This window comes from Ceratosolen solmsi, unplaced genomic scaffold (assembly GCF_000503995.2).
Source record: "Ceratosolen solmsi marchali unplaced genomic scaffold, CerSol_1.0 scaffold10, whole genome shotgun sequence".
In the NCBI taxonomy this organism is placed as follows: domain Eukaryota; kingdom Metazoa; phylum Arthropoda; class Insecta; order Hymenoptera; family Agaonidae; genus Ceratosolen; species Ceratosolen solmsi.
The window spans coordinates 27,250,369-27,276,858 of NW_011948412.1; the positions used below are offsets into that span (position 1 = coordinate 27,250,369).

The 26,490-nt window shown below is 25.5% G+C and overlaps 2 protein-coding genes across 2 annotated transcripts in view; one reads left to right on the forward strand and one right to left on the reverse strand.

Moving 5' to 3' along the window:
- Positions 1 to 598: 598 nt before the first annotated feature.
- On the reverse strand, positions 599 to 12,959 carry LOC105363890 (uncharacterized). Its single transcript, XM_011501696.1, has 13 exons — positions 12,790 to 12,959; positions 9,520 to 9,709; positions 9,083 to 9,255; positions 8,882 to 9,004; positions 8,434 to 8,646; positions 7,868 to 8,138; positions 7,170 to 7,345; positions 6,563 to 6,919; positions 4,607 to 4,912; positions 2,971 to 3,627; positions 2,050 to 2,085; positions 1,777 to 1,844; positions 599 to 1,017 (listed from the first exon to the last, which is right to left on the reverse strand). The coding sequence occupies exons 1-13, from the start codon at positions 12,872 to 12,874 to the stop codon at positions 871 to 873; spliced, it is 2,802 nt and encodes a 933-aa protein (XP_011499998.1). The 5' UTR covers positions 12,875 to 12,959; the 3' UTR covers positions 599 to 870.
- A 9,755-nt stretch (positions 12,960 to 22,714) lies between these two features.
- Pld (Phospholipase D) overlaps positions 22,715 to 26,490 on the forward strand; it is a 10,726-nt gene continuing 6,950 nt past the window's right edge. Inside the window, exons 1-6 of the mRNA XM_011501704.1 lie at positions 22,715 to 22,793; positions 23,596 to 23,818; positions 24,500 to 24,860; positions 25,030 to 25,150; positions 25,257 to 25,680; positions 26,284 to 26,490. The exon at positions 26,284 to 26,490 is cut by the window's right edge and continues 44 nt beyond it. Coding sequence (XP_011500006.1) covers positions 23,629 to 23,818; positions 24,500 to 24,860; positions 25,030 to 25,150; positions 25,257 to 25,680; positions 26,284 to 26,490 — 1,303 coding nt within the window. The 5' untranslated portion in view covers positions 22,715 to 22,793; positions 23,596 to 23,628. The remainder of the gene's footprint in view (positions 22,794 to 23,595; positions 23,819 to 24,499; positions 24,861 to 25,029; positions 25,151 to 25,256; positions 25,681 to 26,283) is intronic.

Sequence of the window (26,490 nt, forward strand, 5' to 3'; positions counted from 1 at the left end):
GGTTTCTTGAGTTAAATTAAATAAAGGTAACGATACATTTTTGATTGTTTAAGAAAAATTAATAGTAAACTATGATATAATATAATTCACCTACATGATTTATATTAAGTGATCTATAATTTGTATAAAACAGTTAATTGTCTAATAATTACTCTTAAAGCCCTTACAAATGTATTAACTATATAAATATATGTTAAATTAATATCATATTTAAGCTTTTCAAATCATTGATAGTCTCAAAATGAAATATAATTTTTTTTTCTAATAGCAATGGCTTGTCATTTATAAATTTGAAATAACTAGTGCAAAAAATATCTATATTAATTATCACTTCTTTTTTACAATATAATCATTAGTTTACTATTAAATTTGTTATTATAGAAATATAATCCACGTTTATATATTTTTTTAAAATTACTTGAAATTTATAATTTTATTAGAAAATTTCGTTTTACATGAAATATCGATATTTTCGAGATCTAAGATATTTCCAATTCTAGTTAAATACATAAATAGATTCACTATAGCATTCGAATTTTATAACAAAGCATCAAGAAAAACTATTAAACTAAAGAAAATTAAAAAAAATGTACAATAAACTTTTTAAATCGTCCGCAAAGTTTTACACTTTTGATTTATATACCATTCTTGATATATTTTGGCGACAACAATGCTTATCAATACATTTCCATCTTTTCAGTTCATCAACCTCATTATTACTGTCATCTTATTCCTTCATTTTGTACCACAAAATTCTTTCACTGGCTCGATCTGTGTATAAAAATAGAACTCATTTTGATAATAAACTACCTCTATAAGGAACGATTTGTAGAAGTGCCCTGAGTATAAATGTACGACCGCATATCCTGATCATCCTGGGATCGGTGTTTTGTGACTGTGGATAGAGGCGGCAAGGCGTCGGTGAAGACAAGGCCATGACGCACTGCAGCTACGTCGGGCACAACGGAATTTCTGTTCAAGTCTACCTCCGTGCGTTTTTACAACTTTCACAATAGCCTAATAAATAAAAATAAATCATGGATGAATGGTTCATATTTAATAGTAGTTATCTTGATATTTAAAAATAAAATCATTTCCCATAAAACTAAAAACAAGTATAAAGTTGAAACTTTTAAATTTATAGCTTTTAAGAATGTAGTTGATTTAGTTTCTAAAATTAAACACTAATTTTAGATACAATTCAAAGAGCATTTTAACTTTATTAATATGCTAAAGGTTATGCCTTAATAAATAATAAAAATATATGAAAACATTTTATTTATCAACAAATGATTTATCCAACTTGAACTCATTATTCCAGCAAACGATGAACCGCTAATAATAAATTATTAAATATGCAATTTTCTTAATTAATATTTGTTTTTTTGATGAAATACTTTTAAACATTTGAAAAACTGTTCGATATGCTTTAATGTATACCACAAAATATAATGACAAAATATTAAAATAAAATACCAATTTTCAATAAGTATTAAATTAATTTAAACAAAATATAATAATGTATAGTTCCTCCTACTGGTTTTAAGACACAGAAACTCCATAATATCAAAACTCATTTTCATCTATCTTTTACAATTTAATAAAGTCGCTATTTATTTTATACAAGATATTTCTATGTAAGACTCAGTACATATAATTTATTAAATGAAATCGAATTTTAATTTAAAATGAATTCTTTTCATTCAACAATTTTATGTTTAAATGAAATATAATAACATTTTTAATTTAATTATATAAATAAACTAAAAAGCTTACCATCATTTGCTGATGCTCAGTAGGAGTAGCATCTTCTTCTGGTGGAATGATAACAGGTTCATCTGAGTCTATAGACATTTATTGAAATTCATACTTTTAGTAAAAATTTAAATCAAATAATTATACATATATTTTTTTCATTAATGGTTTTAAAACGTTTGATTTCATTAATATTCATACACATTTGTGAATATTATCATTTATTAAAAATTAAATTAAAAAGAAATTTTTCAATATTTAATAGATTCATTTATGTAAGAAATAGTAACTTACATATGAGGCGTTGCGAGTCGAAGCCAGCATTATTCACTTGAATATAAATTGACTTAATTATAGATATTTATTTCAAATATGAATATATTTGAATTTTACTTAAAGTATCAAAAAAATTTGTAATAAAATTATTTAATAAAATTTTCTTATTCATTATAACTGAATTTATATAGTTTAAAAATAAATTTTGATAAATAAAAATAACATCTAGTTTAAAAATATTTAATACATTGTAATTCACTGATGTCAATATTAAAATAAAATAAATTCAACATTGAATTTTAAATACATTAATTAATTTTTATATATTTTTAATTATAATTTCCACATATTTTATTTATATTCATTTAGAAATTAAATGAAATATATTTTTATATAACAAATATTTAATGAACTAAAATATGAATAATTTGATTAAAACAGTAATATATATATATATATATATATATATATATAATATAATATATTTTATATATAACGTTATTTTTTACAAATTAAATGCGAAATCTATACAATATAATTGTAATAATAATAATATATCTAGTATTTAATATACATTAAAGGATACCAATACAATTTTTATCTAGTACTTTTATTAGATAAAAAATTGTACTTTTATAATTGAGAAAACAAAAAAACTCTTAAAAAGAATTTATAAAAAATATTGATTCGAATTTATTAATTTATATATACACTTCATTTAATTAAAATTAAAAAAAACTAGTATATATTTTTTAATTAATTTCTTCATAGATTTAATTTAGTATCAAAATAATAAATATATAATTATTATAATTTAAACAGATTTTACCATCAGTGGTACTAGAAAACGTACACATAATACTTTTATACTTAAAACGTTTCTTGAAATTAATTCTTAGTAAAGTCAACAGGCGGTGAATGAAGGTATTAGATACTCACCTTGAGTTTGGCGATGAGCGGGCCTGACATTTTCCACAAAAAGAATATCGGGCGAGCGCCATGGTGTGCCATAAGGTTGTAATCTGTCAACATTTCTGTTGCTACCTGCTGGCCCGAAGAGTGAGGCGCCTCTTGGTGGTTGTCCACCGTTCCTCATGTTATCTACAAAGATAATTTCGGGGGCAGCCCAGGGGCTATTATAAGGTGCCCGCCTCTCATGCCTATTAGCATTGTTCCTGTTATGTAGCCAGAAGCGAGGCTGAGACCGCCTACCAGTGCCTCCGTCCATAGACATGTCGGAGCTTTGATTACCAGACGAACGCCAGTTGAGACTATCATTGTAATTTGAATGCCACATGGAGGATCGAGGTGAAATGCGATCATTGCGTCCATTGCCACCACTACCACCGACGCTTCCGTTGCTATTATTATTGCCACTGCTACCGCCACCACCACCACTACCGCCACCACCACCGCCACCGCCACTGCCACCAACACCATTATTCGGTCCATTGAGACCGCTGGGTCCATTTTGCGACTGGTTCGAAAGAAGACCTGAAGTTGCTGTGGATGGATAGTTCGAACCCATACCCCGATGCGGCCGTCGCATGAATACCGGGTTCACGTTCATTTGGTTATTCAGGCTTGTTGTCGATGCTAAGGACAGACCAAAGGTTTTTTCTGTAATGAGATTTTCTAACTCTTTTGGTTTTGATAAGAATAATTTATCATTCTTATCTTGCTAATTTATGTTTTATGAATAACAGAATCATTTTTTAAAAATGAGACTGATTTGTATTCCTTTGTAATTTATCAACTTTATATTTCCTTTGAATTTCAATAATAAAGTAAAATTAATGTATTTTAAATTTATATTAATTTTTTAACAAATTATTTTTTATAATTCATTATTTTGTTTTTTCTTAATATTATTGCTTATACTGAATTGTTATGCTTCAATGGAAAGGAAGAAGGGCTGCTGGTAATTTAGAAAGATTAAATATAAACAATAATCTCGAAAATTGAAAATTAAAATTTAGAAAATGAGAACATTAAATGTATATAATTATCCATTGCAGATTATGGTGAGTATGAAATAATGAGTTCTTGATGCTTTTACATAAATACTTCAAATTTAATTACTTTCTTGAATGTTACGAATATTTCAATACATATGATTTTGTATTGGAAATAGCCTCCTATCCTCATCTAATATCAGGTTATTAAATATTTTATTTTTCTTAATGACCGTATACTTGATCAAAACTTCAAACCATAACCTTGTATTTAAGATAGAGTCTTAAATTTAATGTTGCACTTTATCTATGAATAAAAGGCAACAAGCAAGTTCATTATTCAACATAACTTCAGTACAATTTTATTTAATTTGCTTATAAACTAAGGTTGAAATAATATATAGATTAAGTAGCTAAGTAATAGTCTTAGGCTGGCGAATACTGAAAATAAAAACTCGAGTTTCTTCGATGAGTAAGTGAATATCTCATATCTGCAACTTTCGCCCGCTTCCGCATTATAATGTTGATATAAGAGTAACGAACACAATGCAAACTAATCACGAACTCTAGCTTAAATGCAAAGTTAGCATGCGAGATGTTAGCACTAGTCGCGAACGTACCGACGTTGGTGGTGAGGTTTCTCTCGGCCTGCCTGAGGGGTAGGCAAATCGGGCAGTCGCTGACGACGCACCGGTTCCAGTGATCGATAATCTCCTTGGTGGAACCGCAGCAACTTATGCCGACCGGACAGGTCGTTATATGATTGAGGAGATTCTTCGTCTCGCGACAGTGAGGCAACGAGCACAGCAGCATTACGTCATTTTCTTGGTTCTCGCGTTCTTGGCACTTGTAAGCATGAGCCAATTGCTTTATGACATCTGGCACCTCTTCCAAGCTCATCGGTACCGTGCCTTGCACAAACCGATCAGAAAGTACGAGAAAGCACGAAGCGAAGGTCAGAAGTTATTTGTATAAGTGGCACCGAGGGCTTACGCGTATCGCGTGCCGGTGCTTGACATTTTGATCGAAGGTAGTTTGAAGACGTCGGTCACATTCTGATCTTGTAATAAGAACGAACTTCGCAATTATTTCGCATTTATCGGAAAAGCTGATCGTCAAGATATCACAAAATTCGGTTTTACGTTACGTTTTCGTATATATCATCTTCTTTAGACTCTTGTTTGTTTGCTTTTAGATTCATTAGTGTAAATAACACTGCTAAGAAGTTAATTTTAGCGGTATGAGATTATAATCGAATATGTACATTTTATTATTTCCACCACTATTACGAAGAAACGAACCCGATTTTTCTCACTGTGCGATGTGTTGCAGTTATATATTCATCAAATAATAAGAGTCATGTATTTTCAACGAACAATAATACATCTCAGATTGAGCAAGGCCGATAAAATATACATTAGGTTATGTTCTTATAAGTTTTAATTGTTTAATAAATTTGTTTTGAAAATTACCTAACGTTCAAAAAGAAGTGATAATTTTTTTACATTCTATTTTTGTTAATAAAAAATGAAGTTGCTGATTAAAGAAATTAAAGTAAACTAAATTTTCAATTTTGGTATACAAAATATTTATTCCTTTAAAAAATGTTTAAAATAAATTTTTTACTTTAATAATGTTTATTTTTTAGTTATTGTATATGTACTATCAAATAAGTATTATAATTCAAATACTTTATAATTTTTTTTAAATATTGGATGTGAAACTGTTAAATAATATGTAATAATGGAATTAATTTACTACAGTAATGATTAAAACTGTTAATATTGAAATAAACTTAAATAAAATAGGTAGTTAAAATATTTTATAAAACAGAAATACATAATTTTATTGATAAGATAAAATAATTATGCTAATTATTTTATTTATTATTTACAATAAAATTACTTTATTAAATTTTTATCATTTTTACAATTATTTAAAATATGTTAATTATTGGTAAAAAAAATTATTCAAAAGTTGAAATATACTATGAAAACCTGTGACATATTAAAACTATAAATTAGAGTTTTTGGATATTTAAGAAAACAAGTTTTTACTACTATTCATTAAAAAAATTCATTTTATTTCAGAATTTAACTTTATTTTCAAAACCTTTATTTAAAGATAATTTTTCTTTATTATATACGTGATAGAACCATGATACGATTATCGATCAAGACATTAATATATCACATGAAATTTATTGCCATAATTTGCTATTATTTTAATAGTATGATTGTTTGCCACATATTTACTTAGTTCAAAAAATTTATTTAATTCAAAGTAATCTGAATATCGTGATCTGCTATGAAAGAATGAATAATCAGCAACAGAATGGTATGATATAAATTAAAAAAAAAAATTCCTTCTGATAACAATAACCTCCCGAATAAAAATAATGCATTTCGCATCGAGTCTAAGGAACAAACACCTTGATCAAAATACTCGTGTTGCGCCAGCTACGCAAAAACGCCACCTCTTATCAATACAATGAAGCATGTTAATAAATTTTCTTAAATATATCTTAAAAAATAAAAGAACGAAATATTTACTCGACATTCTGTTATTATTAGTACCAAGTAATTGATTGTGATTTGCTTGCTGAATGGCGGTGGCCTGGCCCCTAGCGAAAACTGGGCAGTAAGGAAGTGAGGTGCCACTTGCTGAGCCCATCAGATTAGGCAAGACTCCTGGGGGTGGTGGTACATCGTTCACATGTAATCTCATATTAACAGCCGTACCAGTTCCAGCACCACTGCTGACACCTCCATTGTTACCTGTCGAACCTCCACCACCGCTACCACCAATACCACCACCACCACCATTGCCTGGAAATGGAGAAGGACCCATCGGGTAAGCAATACCAAGCGCCTCGTACGTCCGTCGAATATCCGACAAATTGTAGTATTGGATACCCGCTTGTGTTGGATTTGCTAGTTATACAAAAAACAAATTTATTAATATTTTTATTGTTAGAAATAATATAAGACAAAATAATGGTATAAATTAATCACATAAGTTCTATCTAGTCTAACTAGGTAGTTAGAACTTTATGTAAATTTGTTAAACTTAATTAAGATTATGAATAAGAAAATAAAATAGAAAGAATATACATATGTCTATATCCATGTTTTCAATATTAAATTAAAAGTAATAAAGATTGATAGCAAAAAAAAATTTTACCTCGTTCTTTTGCAATAAAATGACATCGTTTAGCCATTAAATCATAATACTGTGTCATTGAATTGGCGGTTCTATATGTTTCATTTTCCACGCTAGTAGCAATAGAAATGCAATTATGCATTCTATTCTCTAAGCTTCCTGCTTGAGGATCTGGAGTTGTAGAAAGTATTTGCGCCCTAATTCCGAAATAAAATAAGTATTCTATAATAATTCATTTTTCGAAATTCAGATTTAAAAATGAATGTTCATAAATGTATTTTAAAAAATTAGTAGTTTATAATTAATTAAAAGGAAACAATTAATGATGTTATTACAGAAAGATATTAAAAAGGTAATGTATGAAATATTTTTGAAAAACTATTGATATTCATGTTTTTTAAATTATTGATATAATTAAAAAAAACACATTAAGTTAGACTATCCTCTGGCTATTGAATTTATAATTTTATAATATAATTATTTTATAAAAGTATTCTTCAAATATGAAATATTAGATATTTTAAGAATTTAAAATATTAGTAACATTTTATATTTAATTTTTATATTATCACTTACTATGCTATCACTTATTAGTACATACATATATTATAAAAACTAGTTTTTAACATATTAAATATTTTTGAATTTGTTATATTATGATTTTTTTAAGTATAAAAGGTCATTTTAATAAATGTAATTTACAAAATAAAAGTACGTACATTTTACGAATAAGACGATTTCTAACATTGAAGGTAACAGATTTGTGCCATTCCTTGGATTGTAATCTACCAGGGATTTGCGAATTAATGATACTACTATTTTCTGATAGTACTCCCTGTGCAGAGTCATTAAGGCCGAAGCGTTGCTGAGAACTAACAGCTGGTGAAGGCATGAATTGACTAAGTGGAGTTGCCATTAAAGCATTCATTGGGTGTAAAATGTTTGGAGCAAGAACTTGTTCTGCGTTTGGCATAAATTGCGTTGAATCGCCTGAAAAACCTTTAGTATTCTTAAAGAGAAATTATTGAAAGTATTTTTATTATAGATGCGCTTTAATATTAATAACCAAATTTATCGATTTATAATACAAATAATTTTGTCTTAATTAAAATATTATAAGAATACTAAAAATTCCTATAATTCTTTTAATTCTTTAGAAATAAAAAAAATTTTTCTATAAATTTCACTAATATACTTAAGAAAATTAATACAAATTCCTATAAAAAAAATTAAGTCTCATGTAAAAATGTACATATATATTATATTTAATGATTAATTATTCCACCTATTGGTATACTGCTACCATGCACTTGATCATGAACCATTGGTCGAGGTCCTGGTTGTCTACTATTAAATGCTTCAAATTGTGGACGAGCAGATCCTATTGAACTACTAACTGGAATTCTCATAGTTCCTCCAACAGCTTCTTCAGAGAATAAATTAACAGATGTTACTGAGTGTGTAATGCCTGACTGATTATGAGATTGAGTTGCTGTAACTGCTAAAACATATACGTATAACGTATTCTACTGTTTATTAACATAGAATTAAAAAAAAAAACTATTCTAAACAATTCCATTAAGTCATGAATGTATAGAAATTTAGTTTTTAATTAAATAGCTTTTTTAACAATAATTTTTATGAATCATGAATTTTTTTATTTGAGATAATATAAAATATTTATAAGTACTTAATTGATTTAATTATTGTTTTCTTAATTTTATTTTAATTACCTGGTTCTCCAAAATTGTTTGGTCCATAATTTTGTTGCATGTTAACTAATTGTATGTTATTTGTAGCTGCAGCTGAAGTTGTACTACTTGAAGGAAGAAATTGACTAGACATTGAAGGAAAACCTATTTTATAAAATAAAAATATTAAAAAAAATTTTTCTATAATTAGAATAAAATTTCTATAATAAATCAATTATTTACCATATCCCATCTGTATTTTATGAATTTCTTCTTTTACAAGATTAAAATACTGTGCTCGTGATGTTGCTGTTTTAAATGCTTTACCTTCAATTTTTCTAGCTGCAGCAATCCACTTTCGTGATCTATTATCTGAATTTTCTCCATTTCGGGTATTATGTATAAGTGCTTGAGATCTTCATAAAAAAAATAGAAAAAAATTGTATATAAATATGATTACTTTGTTTTATTAATTAATTAATTTTTATATTTATTTTAATTAAAAATAACAAGAAAATTATATAATAAATATTTTCTAATAATTATAAAATACTCCGTATTTGTAAATTAAATATTACTGTCCAGGTAACATTGGTTAAATTAAAAAAAAAATAATAATAGACAATTAAAATATATAAAATCTTAAACCAATTTTTAGATATTCTAGAATCAAAACTTACATCTTATGTACAAAACGATTTCTGCTATCTGGAGGAATAGCGTGTCTCCAGTCAGGTGTAGAAAGTTGCCCAAAATCTTGTATTGGATTTAAAGCCAAATTACCAGTCATTGACATTGATGTCATATTTATATCTGTTTCTCTATCTTGAGTTGCAATAAACCCAAAAGGTACCATATTTGATCTAGCATCTATAAAAATTTATAAGAATTCATTTTTATATACTTAATATTATTTTTCTAAATCAATAAAAATAATGTAGTATTATGATATATATAAATACAAATAAATTAGAATAATCCATCATCAATTTTCCAATAAATAAATATTATACATATACAATTATATATTAAGTTGAGTACAATTGCTAAGTTATTAAATTTTTTTAGTTAATTCATATCTTTCTATTCCTATTATTCATTATAACCATATATATTATTTTCTTATTTTTACATTAAAAAATAATTTCTTCATGTTAGATTTATTTTTCAATCATACTCTTATTAAAATAGATTTTCTAATTGAAATTGTTTCAATATATTTTTAAATCTATTAAAAAATATGTAAGATGTTTAAAGCATTTGAAAATAAAATGATTTATTCTAAAATTTTAATGTCTATATGTATTCATCTTATTATTATGTATATATACACAAAACTTAAATATTAATGTATGAAAAAAAATCATATTCTAAAATATTTTATAACTAATTTAAATATGAATGGACAAATTTTTATTTCTAAAGTTAATATGCATATTATAATTTTAATTTAAACTCAGTGACAGTTCTTTTTTTAATTATACAGATACAGTGTATTCATAAATGATAATTAAGATAAATATGGTAATATAATATAAATTAAAAATTTATGATTAAATATGACTGAATTTAATTTATCGGTACAAGGAAAATACAATAACGCATTTATATGTAATATAATTTAACTATTTAATATAATTTTATATATTGTATAATAAAATAATAAAAATTATACAATATAATTTAATATAATTATAAATTGGGTGAAAATCATTAATTTAATCATATAAATGAACATGCTAATCAAATTAAAGTCCTCAACTTTGATATATTTATTAGTTCTTATTTTAAATTCTTTTTATTATTTTGAAACTAAACTTTTTTGTTTAAATTCATACATTTTACCAAAAAAAGTTATTATTGATATTTATAAATGTATTCAATAATATTAATAAAGATGCATTAAACTATTGTTTGTTTAATACTTTAAATAGATATTAAAAACTATAAATTTAAAAACTATCATAATGTATTGAATGCTTATATATGAATATTATAAATATATGAGCTTGAGTAAAAATACAAATTCTTATAATTTTTATATAATCTAAGAGAAATAAGTTAACATCCAATTATTTCTCTTATGCAATTGAGAGCAATTTTTTTTATTAAAATTCTATGAAATTTATTGTTGAAAGAATAATTAGTTTGATAACATACATAATAAAACAAATATGTATGCATAATTTTAATATCAATATAATTATTTTATTATTTCAGATAAATTATATTGAATATTGATATTTCTAGTTGAATTATATTACAAAATGTATAATTAGATTTTTTAAAAATTCAATTATTTTATTTCTATAAAAGATCCTTGATTTTGCACCTACAGTTCTTAAGATCTTATGGCCTTTGAAGGATAAGAAGTATTTAATGTGTAAATTTGTTAATTAAATAGTTTTTAAATAAGTTTTAATTAAAAATTGTTAAATATAATTTAAAAATTATTATTTTACACAGTAAATATTTTTGTGTTAAATGGTGCATATCATATATAATGTTTTATAATAAATTATAATAAAAAGATACAAACATTAATTTAAATACGATTTAAATTTTATTTTGATGATTTATACAATATAAAATTTCAGAGAATTTTTAATTAATTAAATTTTTAAAGTGTAAAATTTTACATTTTAAAAATAAAGATGATAAATAATTATTATATTTCTTATATCTACTTATATTTAAAAATAATTGTAATTAATATATTATATTTATTAATCGAAAATTTATATTTTTAAATATCAAAAAATTATTAGAAATATTGTAACCTAGTTGAGTATTAATATGAGATTTGTTACACAGTAAGCAGAAAAGGTTTATTTTTTTATACACCATTAGTATTTTTCTTAAAACAAAAAAACTATTTGAAATTCTATAATTTTATTATAATTTATATTAAATTAGCTATCAAGTTAACTTATATATGATGATTTTAAAATTGTTTTATAATTATGAAAAAATAATTTATAAAATAAAAAATGTTAATTTTAAACTTGAAGAAATATAGAGATTTTGGTAATGACCACTTTTTAATCTTATATTGACCTATGCTTAATTATAAGTATGTATACAAATCAAATCCTCACAATTTCACTCTAAAAAAGCACAAAAACTTTGTGCTATATCTATAAGAAAAAATTAAAAATTCGTAATTATCTCGAATGTATCCTCGAAGGGTCAAAAAGGCTAAGAAAATTCAAGATAACATTTTAAACCTGCCAAAAACTCCTCCATATATAGAACACACTATCGAAAGCATATCGATTAATCACCTAAGGCCGTGCCTCCACACCTGCCTGAATCTGAGACAAAGTCGTATCTCGGCAGTACACAGTAATGTTGAGATTTCTTTCTCCCAAAATAAAGAAAGATAAATATAAATAAACACAAAATAATTAATAGTGCAAGCCGAAAATTTTCGTACCTCCCATTTCTACTTTTCTTTCGATAAATTTACTCGTGTTCGATCGATATTGCTTATAATTCAAATGAGCTAAGTACAAAAAACTAGACGCACATTATCACATGCATTTGCGTTCAAAAACTACCTCGAGCAACGACATCCGCGAGGTGTACACGACATTTCCTTGCCACTGCGTGTTAGTCTCTACGGTTCCTACGCCGCGATGCTCCCAAAAAAGGTTAAAGAGAGACAGCGCGAATAACACAGCAGCGCAGTAACAACGCAACTACGCAACTCTCCGCTACTACATAATCTATCCTCATTTCTCCTGCTCTCCTCAAGGCACGCACGAAATGAAGAAAATTGTATGCTCCGACAATTCCTTTTTTTCGTCTTATGTTTCATGTACGTTACATCTAAACACTTATTATGACTTTACATTCTTAAGAATTCGTTTATTTATATTGGGTCGATTTAAAGCACGAAGATGACGATCACAATGATGAAGCCAATGCAAGCACGAGTCAGTCCTCACCCGAGAAATTGGTTGAAATTTGAAGAGAGTCGCCGGGCCTTGCTCGCTTATAGGCTGGTGGACCTTGCTGTAAATATTCCTCCATTTTCGGCTTTCTCACAATTCCGCACTAAGAGGAGGAACAGGAGGAGAGCAAGAAAGAAAGATAGATAGATAAATAGATAGATAGATAGATATATAGATATATAGATAAATAGACAGATAGATAGATAGATAGATAGATAAGTAGATATAGAGATAGATAAACAGATGGATAGAGATAGATAGATATATAGATAGATAGTTAGATGGGTAGAGATAGATAGATATATAGATAGATAGTTAGACGGGTAGATAGAAAGAAAGAAAAGAAACAAGAGAGAGCTCCAGCGTCACTCTATAACTTTTTCCCTTCCTCTTCTCGGAGATTTTGTAATTATCCCTCTCTGCTGTTCTTTTGCGTGCGAGTTACGTGTAGAAATGCGTGTGTGTATGCGCGCATATGAGTCCGTATATATCAGCGTGTATACGCGACGTAAATGAGCGCGTGCTTATACGTATGTGAGCAGCGCACGCGCATGCTGGGAAAGATTTAAAGAAGTTCCGAAGTTATGTATATGAGGCGCGACGACTCTTCTCCGAGTAATACCCAAAACAACGCAGCAAACAACGACTATGCGTGCGCTGACTCGCAATAGACGACTTGTGCGCGTGTGCACCAATATCCCTCTTAAGCACCTCTTCTCAAAGTGCGCACTACGTGCGTGCGCGCGTTGGCCCGCACATCGAGGTTTATCGAACTCCTCTCTCCGTTACACCTCGATCTCTCAGGGTTTCTTCACGATCGTGCTTGTACCGTAAATTATGCGAGTTACTAAACTTATCGTTACATGACACCGCCTCGATTTGCTTTCTTCCCTCTTCTTTATTCTTTCCTCATTGCTTCGTATCCAACGTTGTTCGATTATGCATACCAAACATGTACATCACTCACGTCAACTCTTTTTCGTCGAAGCTCAACTAAGGCGTACCGAGCGCACAAATAATGCTCGCTCAGACACACGCGTAGCAGAAGAAAAGAGCAGCTGCTCCTCGTGTACTTCGTCTTTCTGACTCCCTTTCTTACCTCGTCCGTCTCACTTAGGCGTATGCATGCGTAGCAGCGTAAGGCACAACATGCTCTCCAACGTTGGATTTACGATCGACAGTATGTTTATTGACTCGCGCACACAGAGGCGCTAAGCACGTGAAAATCCTTTTAAAATGTTAGGTAGTTTGATCATGCGCGCGCACAAAGAGCCTCGCTTCTACGTACGAACACATACGTATATATAAAAGATATACCCTCGCACTCACTTGCTCGCTCGCACTCACTTATTCGCTACACTCTCCTGTTCTGGCAAGTCTCTTTACTTTCATTACACACCACAAGCTTAATAAGCTTTTCCAAGGCGTACGAGGTACGTATTCGACCTCCACTTCTACATACGCATAAATATTTTTTTCGCAATAGGACACCACGAAAATGTGTTATCGTATTACATCCCTTAAAACACAATATTTAAGTACCGTCTGTGGATAAGTGACCGCGCATATAAACCTCTCTCTTTCAGTGTCAGAACGATACTACAGTGGCTTGCAACTCTCCTGTTTTCTATTCGTTTGATGTATACGTTTAGTCGAATGACTCTAAAGTGGGGGCTGAATCAAGAGGAAGAGCAGCGCTGAGTTCAAAGCTTCTATATAGAGCTCTGCTACTTACATGTATACATGGGCAGTAGCAGTGGGAGGTAAAGAGATAGACCAAGTAGGCGAAGGCAGAAGCGGCAGGGATAGGGAATGCGCGTAAATTTTGTTAAGAAAAGAAGAAAGTGACGGAGAAGTAGCAATATTGTGTATCAATAACGAGATCAATAACGCTGCTGCTTCCTTGATTATGGAATATTTACAATAATCATACTTTAGCGTAACTTTTTGTTTCTTTTCTTTTTGCACAACAATACAGTAATTTCTTCTTCCTTTATTTATATTAATTTGATCTTTCTTTTATACAGGATTGCTTATAAATACGTATATACAGGCATACGTATATACAAATATGTATGAGAATTCCCTTTCGTCATTCTGAAGGATAAAAATGGAATTGACGGCCAAAATTCTTTACGTTATTGATTAAATGGATGTCAAACGTAGTTAAGTCTACAAGGATGTCGCACACTATTACTTTATATATAAAATAAATAATACATGTATAATACACACACACACACATACCATATTATCTCAGGATAATTATTAATGTTTGTATACATGTGTGTATGTCAGTCATCTTGACGTATGCATGCAATGCAAGAAATTAGAGCACGAGCCGTTGCAGCGTCGACACCGATCTGCACACGTACGTGTCACATATAAGTATGGAACTGATGATCCAAGTATACCTTGCACTTTATCAAACTCGGTACTGGATACCGATAATAAAGATCATAAACGTCTGCCCTGTCCGTAGTTCACTTCATTCACTGACTCCCAAGTCCAGAAACTCATCCGCCACTGTGTACCAGAGCTACTATACGCATGAGTGAGAAAGAAAGAGAGAGATTGATTGAGGAAAAAGGACGAGTGGTCCAATAGCCAACACGTTTAGTTTTATGTGGCGTTCACATTAGTATTCCGTGTATTTGATGTCAAGCAAATGCTCACTAGTTTACTTATAGTTAGCTATTCGCCAAATGTGCCGCCAATAACGTATTCAAAACTTATTTCTAACATGTATAACATCGATTCATGATTATATGCAATTTTAACAAAAACATTGCCATAAATTCCTAATTAAACTATAATACTATTTTTCGGATTTCATCACGAATTCACATTTTCAGTTACTACGTTGCAGTTTATATCGAATAATAGTGTACTTTTTAGATACATATAGAAAAAAAACTTTATTTCATATTCTTACAAGTTTTCATTAGGATATGCTAAATTAACAATAGAGAGTATGATGTATTCAATTTTTAAGAAATTAAAGAAAAGAATAATTATATTAAGTTATGAACTCATGTGTGAATCAGTTAAACGTTTTCTAAATATCTTTTATTAATTTCCTTCAATTTCATACGATAGATATACGATATTCAAAAGTTTATTACTTATTTGTAAAACAATTTTTTATACAATATTTTAATAAAAATGAATTTGATTTCTCTTATATTTATTGTAAATTCGTTTATGATATTATTTTATATAAACTAATCTATTAATCTATTAATAAGTTATAAAATACAATGCCAACAGATACCTAATATCATTATAATAATTATAATGTATTTAAATTTTAATTTAAGAATAATTTTTAACTGTTTATTAGTTTGATTGGTTTTTATTCAAATTTTTTTAAATTGTAATCAGAAAATAAAATATTGAACACTCCGATCAAAAATCTGAATTATCTTAATTTTACCATTTAGTGTTGCAATCATATTTATAATCGTGTTTTTAGACGTATTAACGTACTTTACTTAATTATTTAATAATCTATACCGATAAAATGTTATCAATATTTTATTAAAACTATGGAATACTTTCTATTTAAATCTTTGAATATTTAAATACTCTGTATACATTAATATTTTTATATTAGAAAATTTAATGTACTTTTAAAATATCAAATTTAAAATAAAATATTAAATAAAAATAATTTTATTTTACAATGAAAGCTAAATATTTTCTCTTTTTAAATAATAAAAAATTTTCTAAATAAATAAAATTAATAAATCATAACCAAGTGGCAATTACTATGTAACATTTAAATAATTCTAAATCAGATCTATTTTTAGAAAGCAATGTTTCAAGTCGTATCAAATGTTCTTTTATAATATTTCCCTTAATTATAATTGCGTTAATCTCGAAATATTTACATAAAAATTTAGATATTACATTCTTAATGTAATTTACAATTAAAACATATTTATTTTTAGTAAAATTGTCTTTTCATAAAACATTATATAACCAACCGTTTTAATTTAAATAAATCTTAAATACATGATTGTTCAAAGGAATAATCATACAATGTCCAGTAAATGATTTTTCAAGTATTATGCTGTTGTATCTTATAAAAAATAATATTATTAAAAGTTTTAAGCCGTTTGTTAAATATTTTAAATAATAAAAAATATAAATTCTATAATTGTTTTGACTATACAGTACAATTTAGTTTGTTTACCATTATTTACTATATCATCAACCGATTAGGTAGAGCTCTCTAATATCAACTACGAAGTATTTCATTCAATTACAATTTCAAAATATAAAAAAATTTATATTTGTAATGAGTCTTACATTTATCGAAAATAGCTTAATACTAATTTCACATATTTTTTAATATTAAATAACGCACTGAAAGACTAACTCCAGTGAATTAATGTAAAATTTTAATTACATATCTTATATCTTATTATAATTATATCTATCAAGTAGTACTCTGATAATTGACTGCATCTGTGATCCTAGAAACTTCATATCTTAATCATGATATCTTTTTTCTCTTTAAGTGCAAAATAAAATCGGTAATTATTGGCTACGATACATTAAAAAGAATTTCAAACATGTGTCAAGAGTCCTACGTGTGCGCAGCATCTTTTGCAATGTAATAATCATAGTAGTAGAGTATTGAAGTTATACTCTTTTAATAACATTCCACGTACAACTTTTTCTTATTTATACTAATTATATATCCTAATTATGAGAATGATTATAAACAGTTAAATATCCTTTCTTGGCTATTGATATCAACGAATGCTACCTTCTTAGTATGTATAATTATGATGTCAATTACTTTAATAGAAATATTTACATATAATTTAATATGTACATATAATTTATATTAAATAAAAAACAAAACATTCTCATAAATTAAAAAAAAATTTAAAGTCTAGTTAGTGAGAAAGAGAGCAAAAAGAAAACAGAAAACATAATTGAATGACTGCGCGCGACGCCGCTATTATTAATTTCACATCCTTACTTCAAAGTCGATACTCTGTAATAGTCTACTGTCTAGCTCGTATAATGTTATATGCACATGAATTCGATCTCTCTCGCCCTCTCTCCCTCTCCCACCCACATTCCCTCTCTCTCCCTCCCTCTCTCACCATCCCTCTCACCCGCCACCGCCCACTTTCTCACTCTTTTTCCCTCTTTCAAATGAAATCCATTTTCCTAAAACGTATAATAAACTAGAAATTTAATATTCAAGGCAAAAAGATAGATTTATTTATTTCGATCAAAATATAAATGAAAGAGTGACATTGAACGAATGTATGCATAAAATTGCTGCAGTTACTTACGATAATGAGAAAAACGGAGGGGGGGGGGGAGAAAGAGAATGTGAAAGAGAGAAGTCAAATAGCGCAGGATAATGCAGTTAAAAAAAAAATTTCAGTGTGCTTTAAGCTTCACCTGGAAATTTTGATGTTTTCAAAGTATGAAATAAAACATAATTAGGTAGACTTTTAATTGACGATAATATAATTATTCACAATCTATAAGATATTTCAACAGATTATAATTTATTTCAAATTGTTAAAATAAATTATGAAATTAAAAAATATATATATATAATTTATTGATTTACAAAATAAATATTAAGTTTTAACGTGCTTTTTTTAAATCTATATTTTATTTTACAATTTAAATATGAAGCAAAATATAATTACTTGGAGTACTTTTCCGTTTACTTTAATAAAATTTAGTTACAATTTACTTAATAAATACATGCAAATAAATTTTTAAATTGATTTGTTAGACATCATTAATTTCTTTTATTTACAAAAGTGCAATGTATAATTAATTTAATACTAATTTAATACTAATTAATTTAATACTAATTAATTAGTTTTTTAATTAATTAGTTTTATTTATTAATTAATTAATACTAACTAATTAATTAATAATAATTAATACTAACAATTTAATACTAATTAATTAATACTAACCTGATTTAATACTAATAATATATTATCATATTAGATGACTTTATACAGAATGTATTAGAAATAAATATTATAAGAATTTACAGTAAAAATTTATTAAATTTAAAGGATGAATTGTATAATATATATAACTAATGGTATATGCAATATACACCAATGGTAAAATTAAATTTAGTGATGTAACCTGGATTTTATTCATATGCAAGTTTTATTTATATACCTAGGAATATATGCTATTAGCGTATATAAAATGATAATTGTATATTTATTTCATACATATATTTATTGAGCAAGAAAAATCCTTTAAATATATACTGTTCAAATATATAAATTTGTATATATCATCAAAATTTAATTAACTGCTTTCATTTTTGTTAAGACAAAAATATTATTGTTAAAATATTAGTATCAAATCTAAAAATAATTGAATCTATAAAATTTATTCTGTTTTCGTACATATAAAGTAGATCGTTGTTAACGAACCTATTGATTTGATTAATTATATATTAATAATGAGCTTTGAATTAATAAATATCTTGAAATCTGGTAAATTAATTTATATTACTGTAAATAATTATCTTGTATTTATCACTAACACAAAAGGTTATTTATGTTATTTATTAATTAAAAAAAAAGAACTTTTTTAATAAGTACATACTACACGAGTAAAAAATTATTTAAAAATAATTTTACAATTATTCTTACTTTTTATTATTACCTTTTACTATTAATTATTCTTACTCAAAGAGATTATTTATATTGAAAATATGTAAATTGTCGAATTAAATTTGAATTAATTAATAAATTTTCTAACTGATTTAAAAAATAAATGGTTTAGATGTAGAATTTGATATTTTATAACATAATTATATTTTAATACAATAGACCAGTCAATCTAATATTTGACCTTTATTAAAATATAATACTTTGTTGCTTTGTTTTTACAATACTGATAAAAATAAGATATCTATCTAATGACTTATTAAGTATGAAAATAGCTGTGATTTTAGCTGCAATACTTATAATGTTTTAATGATACATATATCTTGAATGTTGTTATTTTTCGATATTCATTCTTATACAAAAATTATATATAATCTTTTATTTATGCTTATCAAAAAGTAACAAATAACATTATATAATTACCGAATATTTTGGTTGTAACTAATAAAAGTATATAAATATGTTACATGTATGAAATATTTAATATTTTTAGTTTTTTTATCTAATAAATATATATGAAAAATATTAAAAAATATATTATAATAATTAAAACTATTTTGAACTTTTATTATTTGATAATTCCAATGTAATTGAAATGCATTCAGTGGATGGCTCTATATTTTTCTACGAAGTGCGTCAGCGCATAGATAGTTTCCACAGAATAGAAAGCAGATGCTGTCAAATGGATGCACAGTTTATAGAAAATTCACTGAATTGATACGGATTTTTTTCTAATTTCTATACGTATCTAAACATTTTAATACATTTTTTTCAAAATTACATAAAAAACGTGACAATGCAACCTACCATTATGTTAATAAATATGAATCAATTAATGACATATTCATGTACATATATGAGTGCGTGCGTGTGTGCGTGCGCGCACGCGTTCCCGCGTGTCTAAATTATTATCTAAACTTATATTAATTACTACTGAAATATCGTGTATTATTTTTATGTGGAATGGAACACTAATAAAAATCATTCTTATATTAATTAAAAGTGCATCGTTCATAGATAAAACAAATTTAATCTTATAATTTTATGATTACACTTTCATTACAAAACATATTTTTAAATAATTTAAAAAATTTTTTTATAAACACAAATCACGTTTCAACAATATTTAATATATATTGTAAAAATATCTATTAAATTAATTAAATAATATTGATTTAATTAATTATATTAACATATGTATAAAGTGTATAGTATAAAATGTAAAAATGAAACAAATAGCTACTGTTTAAATATTTAATTATATTTAATTATATACAATTTATAGTAATGTCTGCAGCAGTTTTTTTTTCATTTCTTAAATATTTTTAAATGATTAGAATGAAATAGGAATTCATTATAAACTTTATATAAAATGTTTACGCTATTTATGAGTTTCTAAAATATAAGTACAATTTATTTCTTTACTTTGAACATTTTATAGTTCGAATCATCTTTAATAACATGATTCATAATGTAAAAAAAATCAAATTATTCATAATCAGAATTAATTTTAACATGCTCACAAAATTTTGATTTATTATTAATATGCATAATACATATAAATATAAGTCTAAAGTTTTCAAACATATCTTAATCGAAATTAATTGTATTTGCCATAAAAATCACAATAAAAAAAATTAATTTGCAATTTAAAGAAATTTGGATAAATTGAAACACTTCAGTACTAACAAAAATTGATGATTAACTGCCATATCTACTGCATTTATGAACAATATATATCCTAAGTTAATCTAAATGTCTGTATTATAGCATACAAATAAATTTAATATTAAATTTAATAATAAAATTATATAATAACTTAGGATATAAATATTAAATTTCTGAAGAATATCACAAGTGTTTAATTTACGATTTTAATGTTATGAAATAATAGATTATTTTAATGCACGTTAATAAAAATAATTAATTATTTTAATACATTATAATAAGTTAATAGATTATTTTATTTATTTATATACAAAGTAGTACAAATTACGTACTTGGCTTTTTCTTAAGAGGTATAGCACTAAAAATGATAAATATAAGGCAAAATTACATATACTTCTATTGTATTCAAGACATTTATCTAATTATTAATTAATATTTTTTTTAAATATCTTATTTTTTTAAATTACTAATCTAATTTATTTATTTACTAATTACATTAATGTAGTATTTTTAATTTATTCTTTATCATAATAAACAAACTCGATTTTATTTTTTAATTTTTAATTTTTAAAATGATTATATTAAAATATTTTATGATTTATCTAAGAGAAAAATTATTAAATTTATTTATTAAATTCAATATACATTTCAAAATAATTTATTACATATTTCAGTATAATCAAGAATGTTAATGTATAAAATAATTTAATTCAAATTTTGTATATTTTGAACTACCTTCTAATAATTAATATACAAAACGTTTTATTTAATTTTTTTCTTTTTGGTAAAAATAATCAACATAAGTTTTAAATATGAGAATATAAATAAGAAACAAATTGAATCCAATGGAGAATTTAAAATCATAGATTAAATATAGTTAAAGCTGAAAATCAGTTCTTTTTCGTGGTGTTCTAATAGTCCTCATGCGTTTCCGCAATTATTAAATGACCAGTCGCTTTCTGATTACTTGAACAGTAGAAAAGCTTGTGGATTGATTATTCAAAACGATTATGCATAAACAATAAAAATATTCAAGGCTTTTAAGTCGTTTAAAGTTTTGATTTCTCACTCTTTGAAATTGCATCGTTTTACTTGTACGTATTGTATAGAAAACCCGACATACGAAAGCAAAACTTTTTAAAGACTGTCTACTAATATTTACCATAATTGGAATGTTTTATACGTTTTACAAAAATATTGACAATATTATTAAAACGAAACTTGTTTTTTAAACAAAAGTATCTTCTAACCTAAAATTCAATCTGCTATAAGAATGCTGTATTAGTTATGTGCATTTACAGTTAGTACAGTTACAAATATTGCTTTCTTAGAAAGAATTAACTACTCATTTCTTTGAGGCTGGAGTCTACTGTATTGTAGCAGTTTCAACAATGTAAACGAAAAACTAAAGTCATTACGTGACGTATTTTAATTGAGCAATGATATTCAATGATTGGACAAAGAGAGCTTAGATATTCTTCTGAATTTCCAAAAGGGTGACCTCATTCTCAAGGACGAACGGGTGTGCGCGCGTGGTAAATAATACTTAGTTTTCAATTGCGACGAATCTCCTCAGCCAAGCAATCATTCTTCACGACATTACTTTATTAAATATGAGTGAATACAGAAGCTGTGACGTGACAGGTAAGGATTTGTTATACGTATACAATCGACTCCAATGCAAGTGATTTTTCATATGTATATAGATATATATATATATGTGTGTGTGTGCATATTTACCTTAGCGCTACATTATATATTTTAATCTTACACTTGAATTCTATAAGTTTGTATTTAATAATATTATTAGGAATGGAAAAATTATATAGTACACAGAATTCTACAGATTTTTTAATGAATTGTCTACTAAACTTTAGTTTAAATTTTTAAAACAGCAATTACATATAACAAAATTTTTATTTAATTCCAAATTGGTAAGAAATCATTAAATTATAATATTAAATTAATAAATTTGACTTTTAATAATTTTGAAAATTGGTTTTTATTTATATACTTAATTCAATTATTTTGCAATGCATTATTTATTTAATAAAGTAATTGATGTTATAAATGTTTTTCAATCGATACAATGGTTTAGTATAATTATTTTAAATTGTAATAAAAAAAAATTTTTAATTTTTCAATATTATAATTTAAAATATTTTTGAGCGCCATAATAATTATTTTATTTATTTCATTTTAATAACTAATAAAAAAATTAGTATTTGAAAGCATAAATTCATAATTAAATTATATTTATTGTAATATATGATATTTGTAGATAATCTAATTTATAACTAATTTACATATTAATGTTGATATTTATCAAATATGTTGGTTCAATCTTTCATATTTCCATTCTACATATAATAAAAATATTTATTTGTTACAACTATAAACAATAATTTTATCAATAATGCAATTATATCGATGATTATAATTTTAGTGATAATTAAAATTGGAGGTTGATTTTATAATAATGGATGATAAAATATTGGTATCGCACCAACCAGGACATGTTATTGAACATAATATCGAGGGAAGTGCTATGTCTCAAGACTCTGAATATGATGATTTCTTAGGTGTTCCAGAATCGTTGAATATTTGTGTTAATGAATATGGAGAGTCTGTCACTAATGATGAAATAAATGAAGATAATTGTGACAAAGGTTGTCAATTAACTTAATTATATATAACTATATTTAATATTTAAAAATGTTATATTTTATACTTATATAAATTACAATAAAGTATAAAATATTAGAGTTTAATCCATTTTAATCCAATTATGTTTAACAAACTAAGATAAAAATATTTGTTTTTATTTTAAAATTTATTTTAAAAATAAACAGGAATAATAATTGTATACAAATTTGTACAAAAATCTACAAATATCAACTAAGATCAATCTAAAACATGTAGTTATTCTAAATATAAATAAATTTAATTAAATAAATTTTTTGTATAGAATAAAATAACAGCTTTTATGATTTTTTTAGAATAAAAAATTATAACAAATTTTCAACAAATTACATAGAAAACATGAATGAAACACCACTTTTTAAAATATATTATATTTTACCATATATTTATTTTACCATCATGATTGTAAATCATAAAGTATGTACTAATGTTTTAAGGTATTGCATTTATTTATTCGTATAATAGGTTTAATTTTAAAACAAAAACCAATTAATAAAAGATGTTGAACATATTTCATTGATGCAATTAAATGTATTTTTTTTAACATTTAATTAAATGGTTGGATGTCAATATAAATTTAACATTTTTAAAAACATTTATATGTATTAAGAGACTATTATTATAAATATTAAATTATTTTTGTTTAGGTCAACAAAAAACTTTACCATTTCTTACAATATACAATGAAGCAATTAAGTTCAAAAATCAGAATCGAAACATTTTAATTCCTGGTGAAGAAATACATGTAAAAATTATTGATATAGAGCGGAGTGTAACAACTCATCCTCTTAATCCAAATTTATATACAATAGAATTTACTCATGGGTCATTTATCTGGACAGTCAAAAAAAGATATAAACATATACAAAATTTACACAATCAACTAAAGATTTATAGGGCAAGTTTAAATATTCCATTTCCTACGAAAAGTCATAGAGATAAAAGAAACAGTTTTAAAAGTCTATCTAATTTGAAGGAAAAGAAAAGGCATAGAAGTGCTTTGCCAAGGTATATAACTATAAAAATCATCTAAATTATTTATTAGTACAATTTAAATTAAAATTTAAATGTATTTCTGAAATAAAAATTATTATTCTGTTAATGTATTTTTATTATGTTAATAAAATTTTTATATCTGTTATTTTTTTGTATTTTAATTAAAAAATTTTATTTATAGATTTCCTAATAGACCAGAGGTTTTAATACCCCATGAGTGTTTAAATCATAGAATGACTGCTTTAGAAGAATATCTAGATACTCTGTTACAAATAGAAATTTATAAAAAACATCCAGAAACTGTAAGTTAGTTTTATTTTTATAATTTAAAAAAATTTTATTTTGTTTGAAGTAAAGTAAAAACTTGTATCTGATAAATATATTGACAAATATATTGTTTGCTTTTAGGTAAATTTTCTAGAACTTTCACATTTATCATTTGTGGGAGATTTGGGTGAAAAAGGTAAAGAAGGATTAGTTATGAAACGTACTGGTTCTGAAGCAAAAACAGGATGCAATTTATGTGGTTTATTACAAGGTCTATTCTGTATTAGATGTAGTTATTTCTGTACTTCCATTTGTAGTACATGGCATAAACGACATCTTGTAGTTAAAGATACATTTTTAGCTTACATTAGTCCAAAAGATGGTAGAATAAAATCTGTAATTCTCATGGACAATTGCTTCGAGGTTAGTTCAGGCATGTATTCAACTGGTTTGAGAAATGGTTTACAAATAGTGAATCTTAGCCGACAAATTGTTATTAAATGTTGGACACGGAGAAAAGCAAAAGAATGGCTAGAGTATATACAGCAGATAGTACAAAATGAAGGTATCTAGCATATAATTAATTGTAAAGGTTTTAATCTAAATTTTAAAATGATTAAAAAAAAAAATTTTTTAATTAAAATTAATTATTTATTATCAGTTACAATTCATTTAACCAATATCTAAATAATTGTAAATCTTACTTTTTAAAATTCTTATTCTTATTAAAAATTTAATTAATTAATGGGTATTATAGAAATTAATATAAATAATATAAATAAATTATATTATATTTTTAAATAAGAATAAAAAAAATTAAGTTTTTTATTTTCAAAATAGTTTGTTATAATATTTTTAAATTAAAAATATATCTTTATTACTAAAATATTACAAAAGTTAAATCATTTATTATTCAGGAGTAGAGACAATTATTAATATGATTATATACTTAATTCAAATGTTAATGACAAATATTATAAATATTAATTGAAATTAATAAATAAAACATGCTTAATATTTGTGATAGTAACTAAAAAGCAGTAATAAATGTTAAATTATATTTATACTACAATAAAATTATTATTATAAAAGTTTGGATCAAGATCTTTATTTTTAACAGAATTAAATACAAGTCAGTTAATTTTTGTTTTTTATTCTCTTATAATAGGAAAACCATTTATACAAGCAAATCCCCATAAATCATTTGTTCCATTTAGATGTCCGACACCTGCTTGTTGGTTTGTTGATGGTTCTAGTTACATGTCAGCTGTTGCTGATGCATTAGAGAGTGCCAGTGAAGAAATATTTATTGCAGATTGGTGGCTTTCTCCAGAGATTTTTATGAAAAGACCAGCAATTAATAGAGATTATTGGC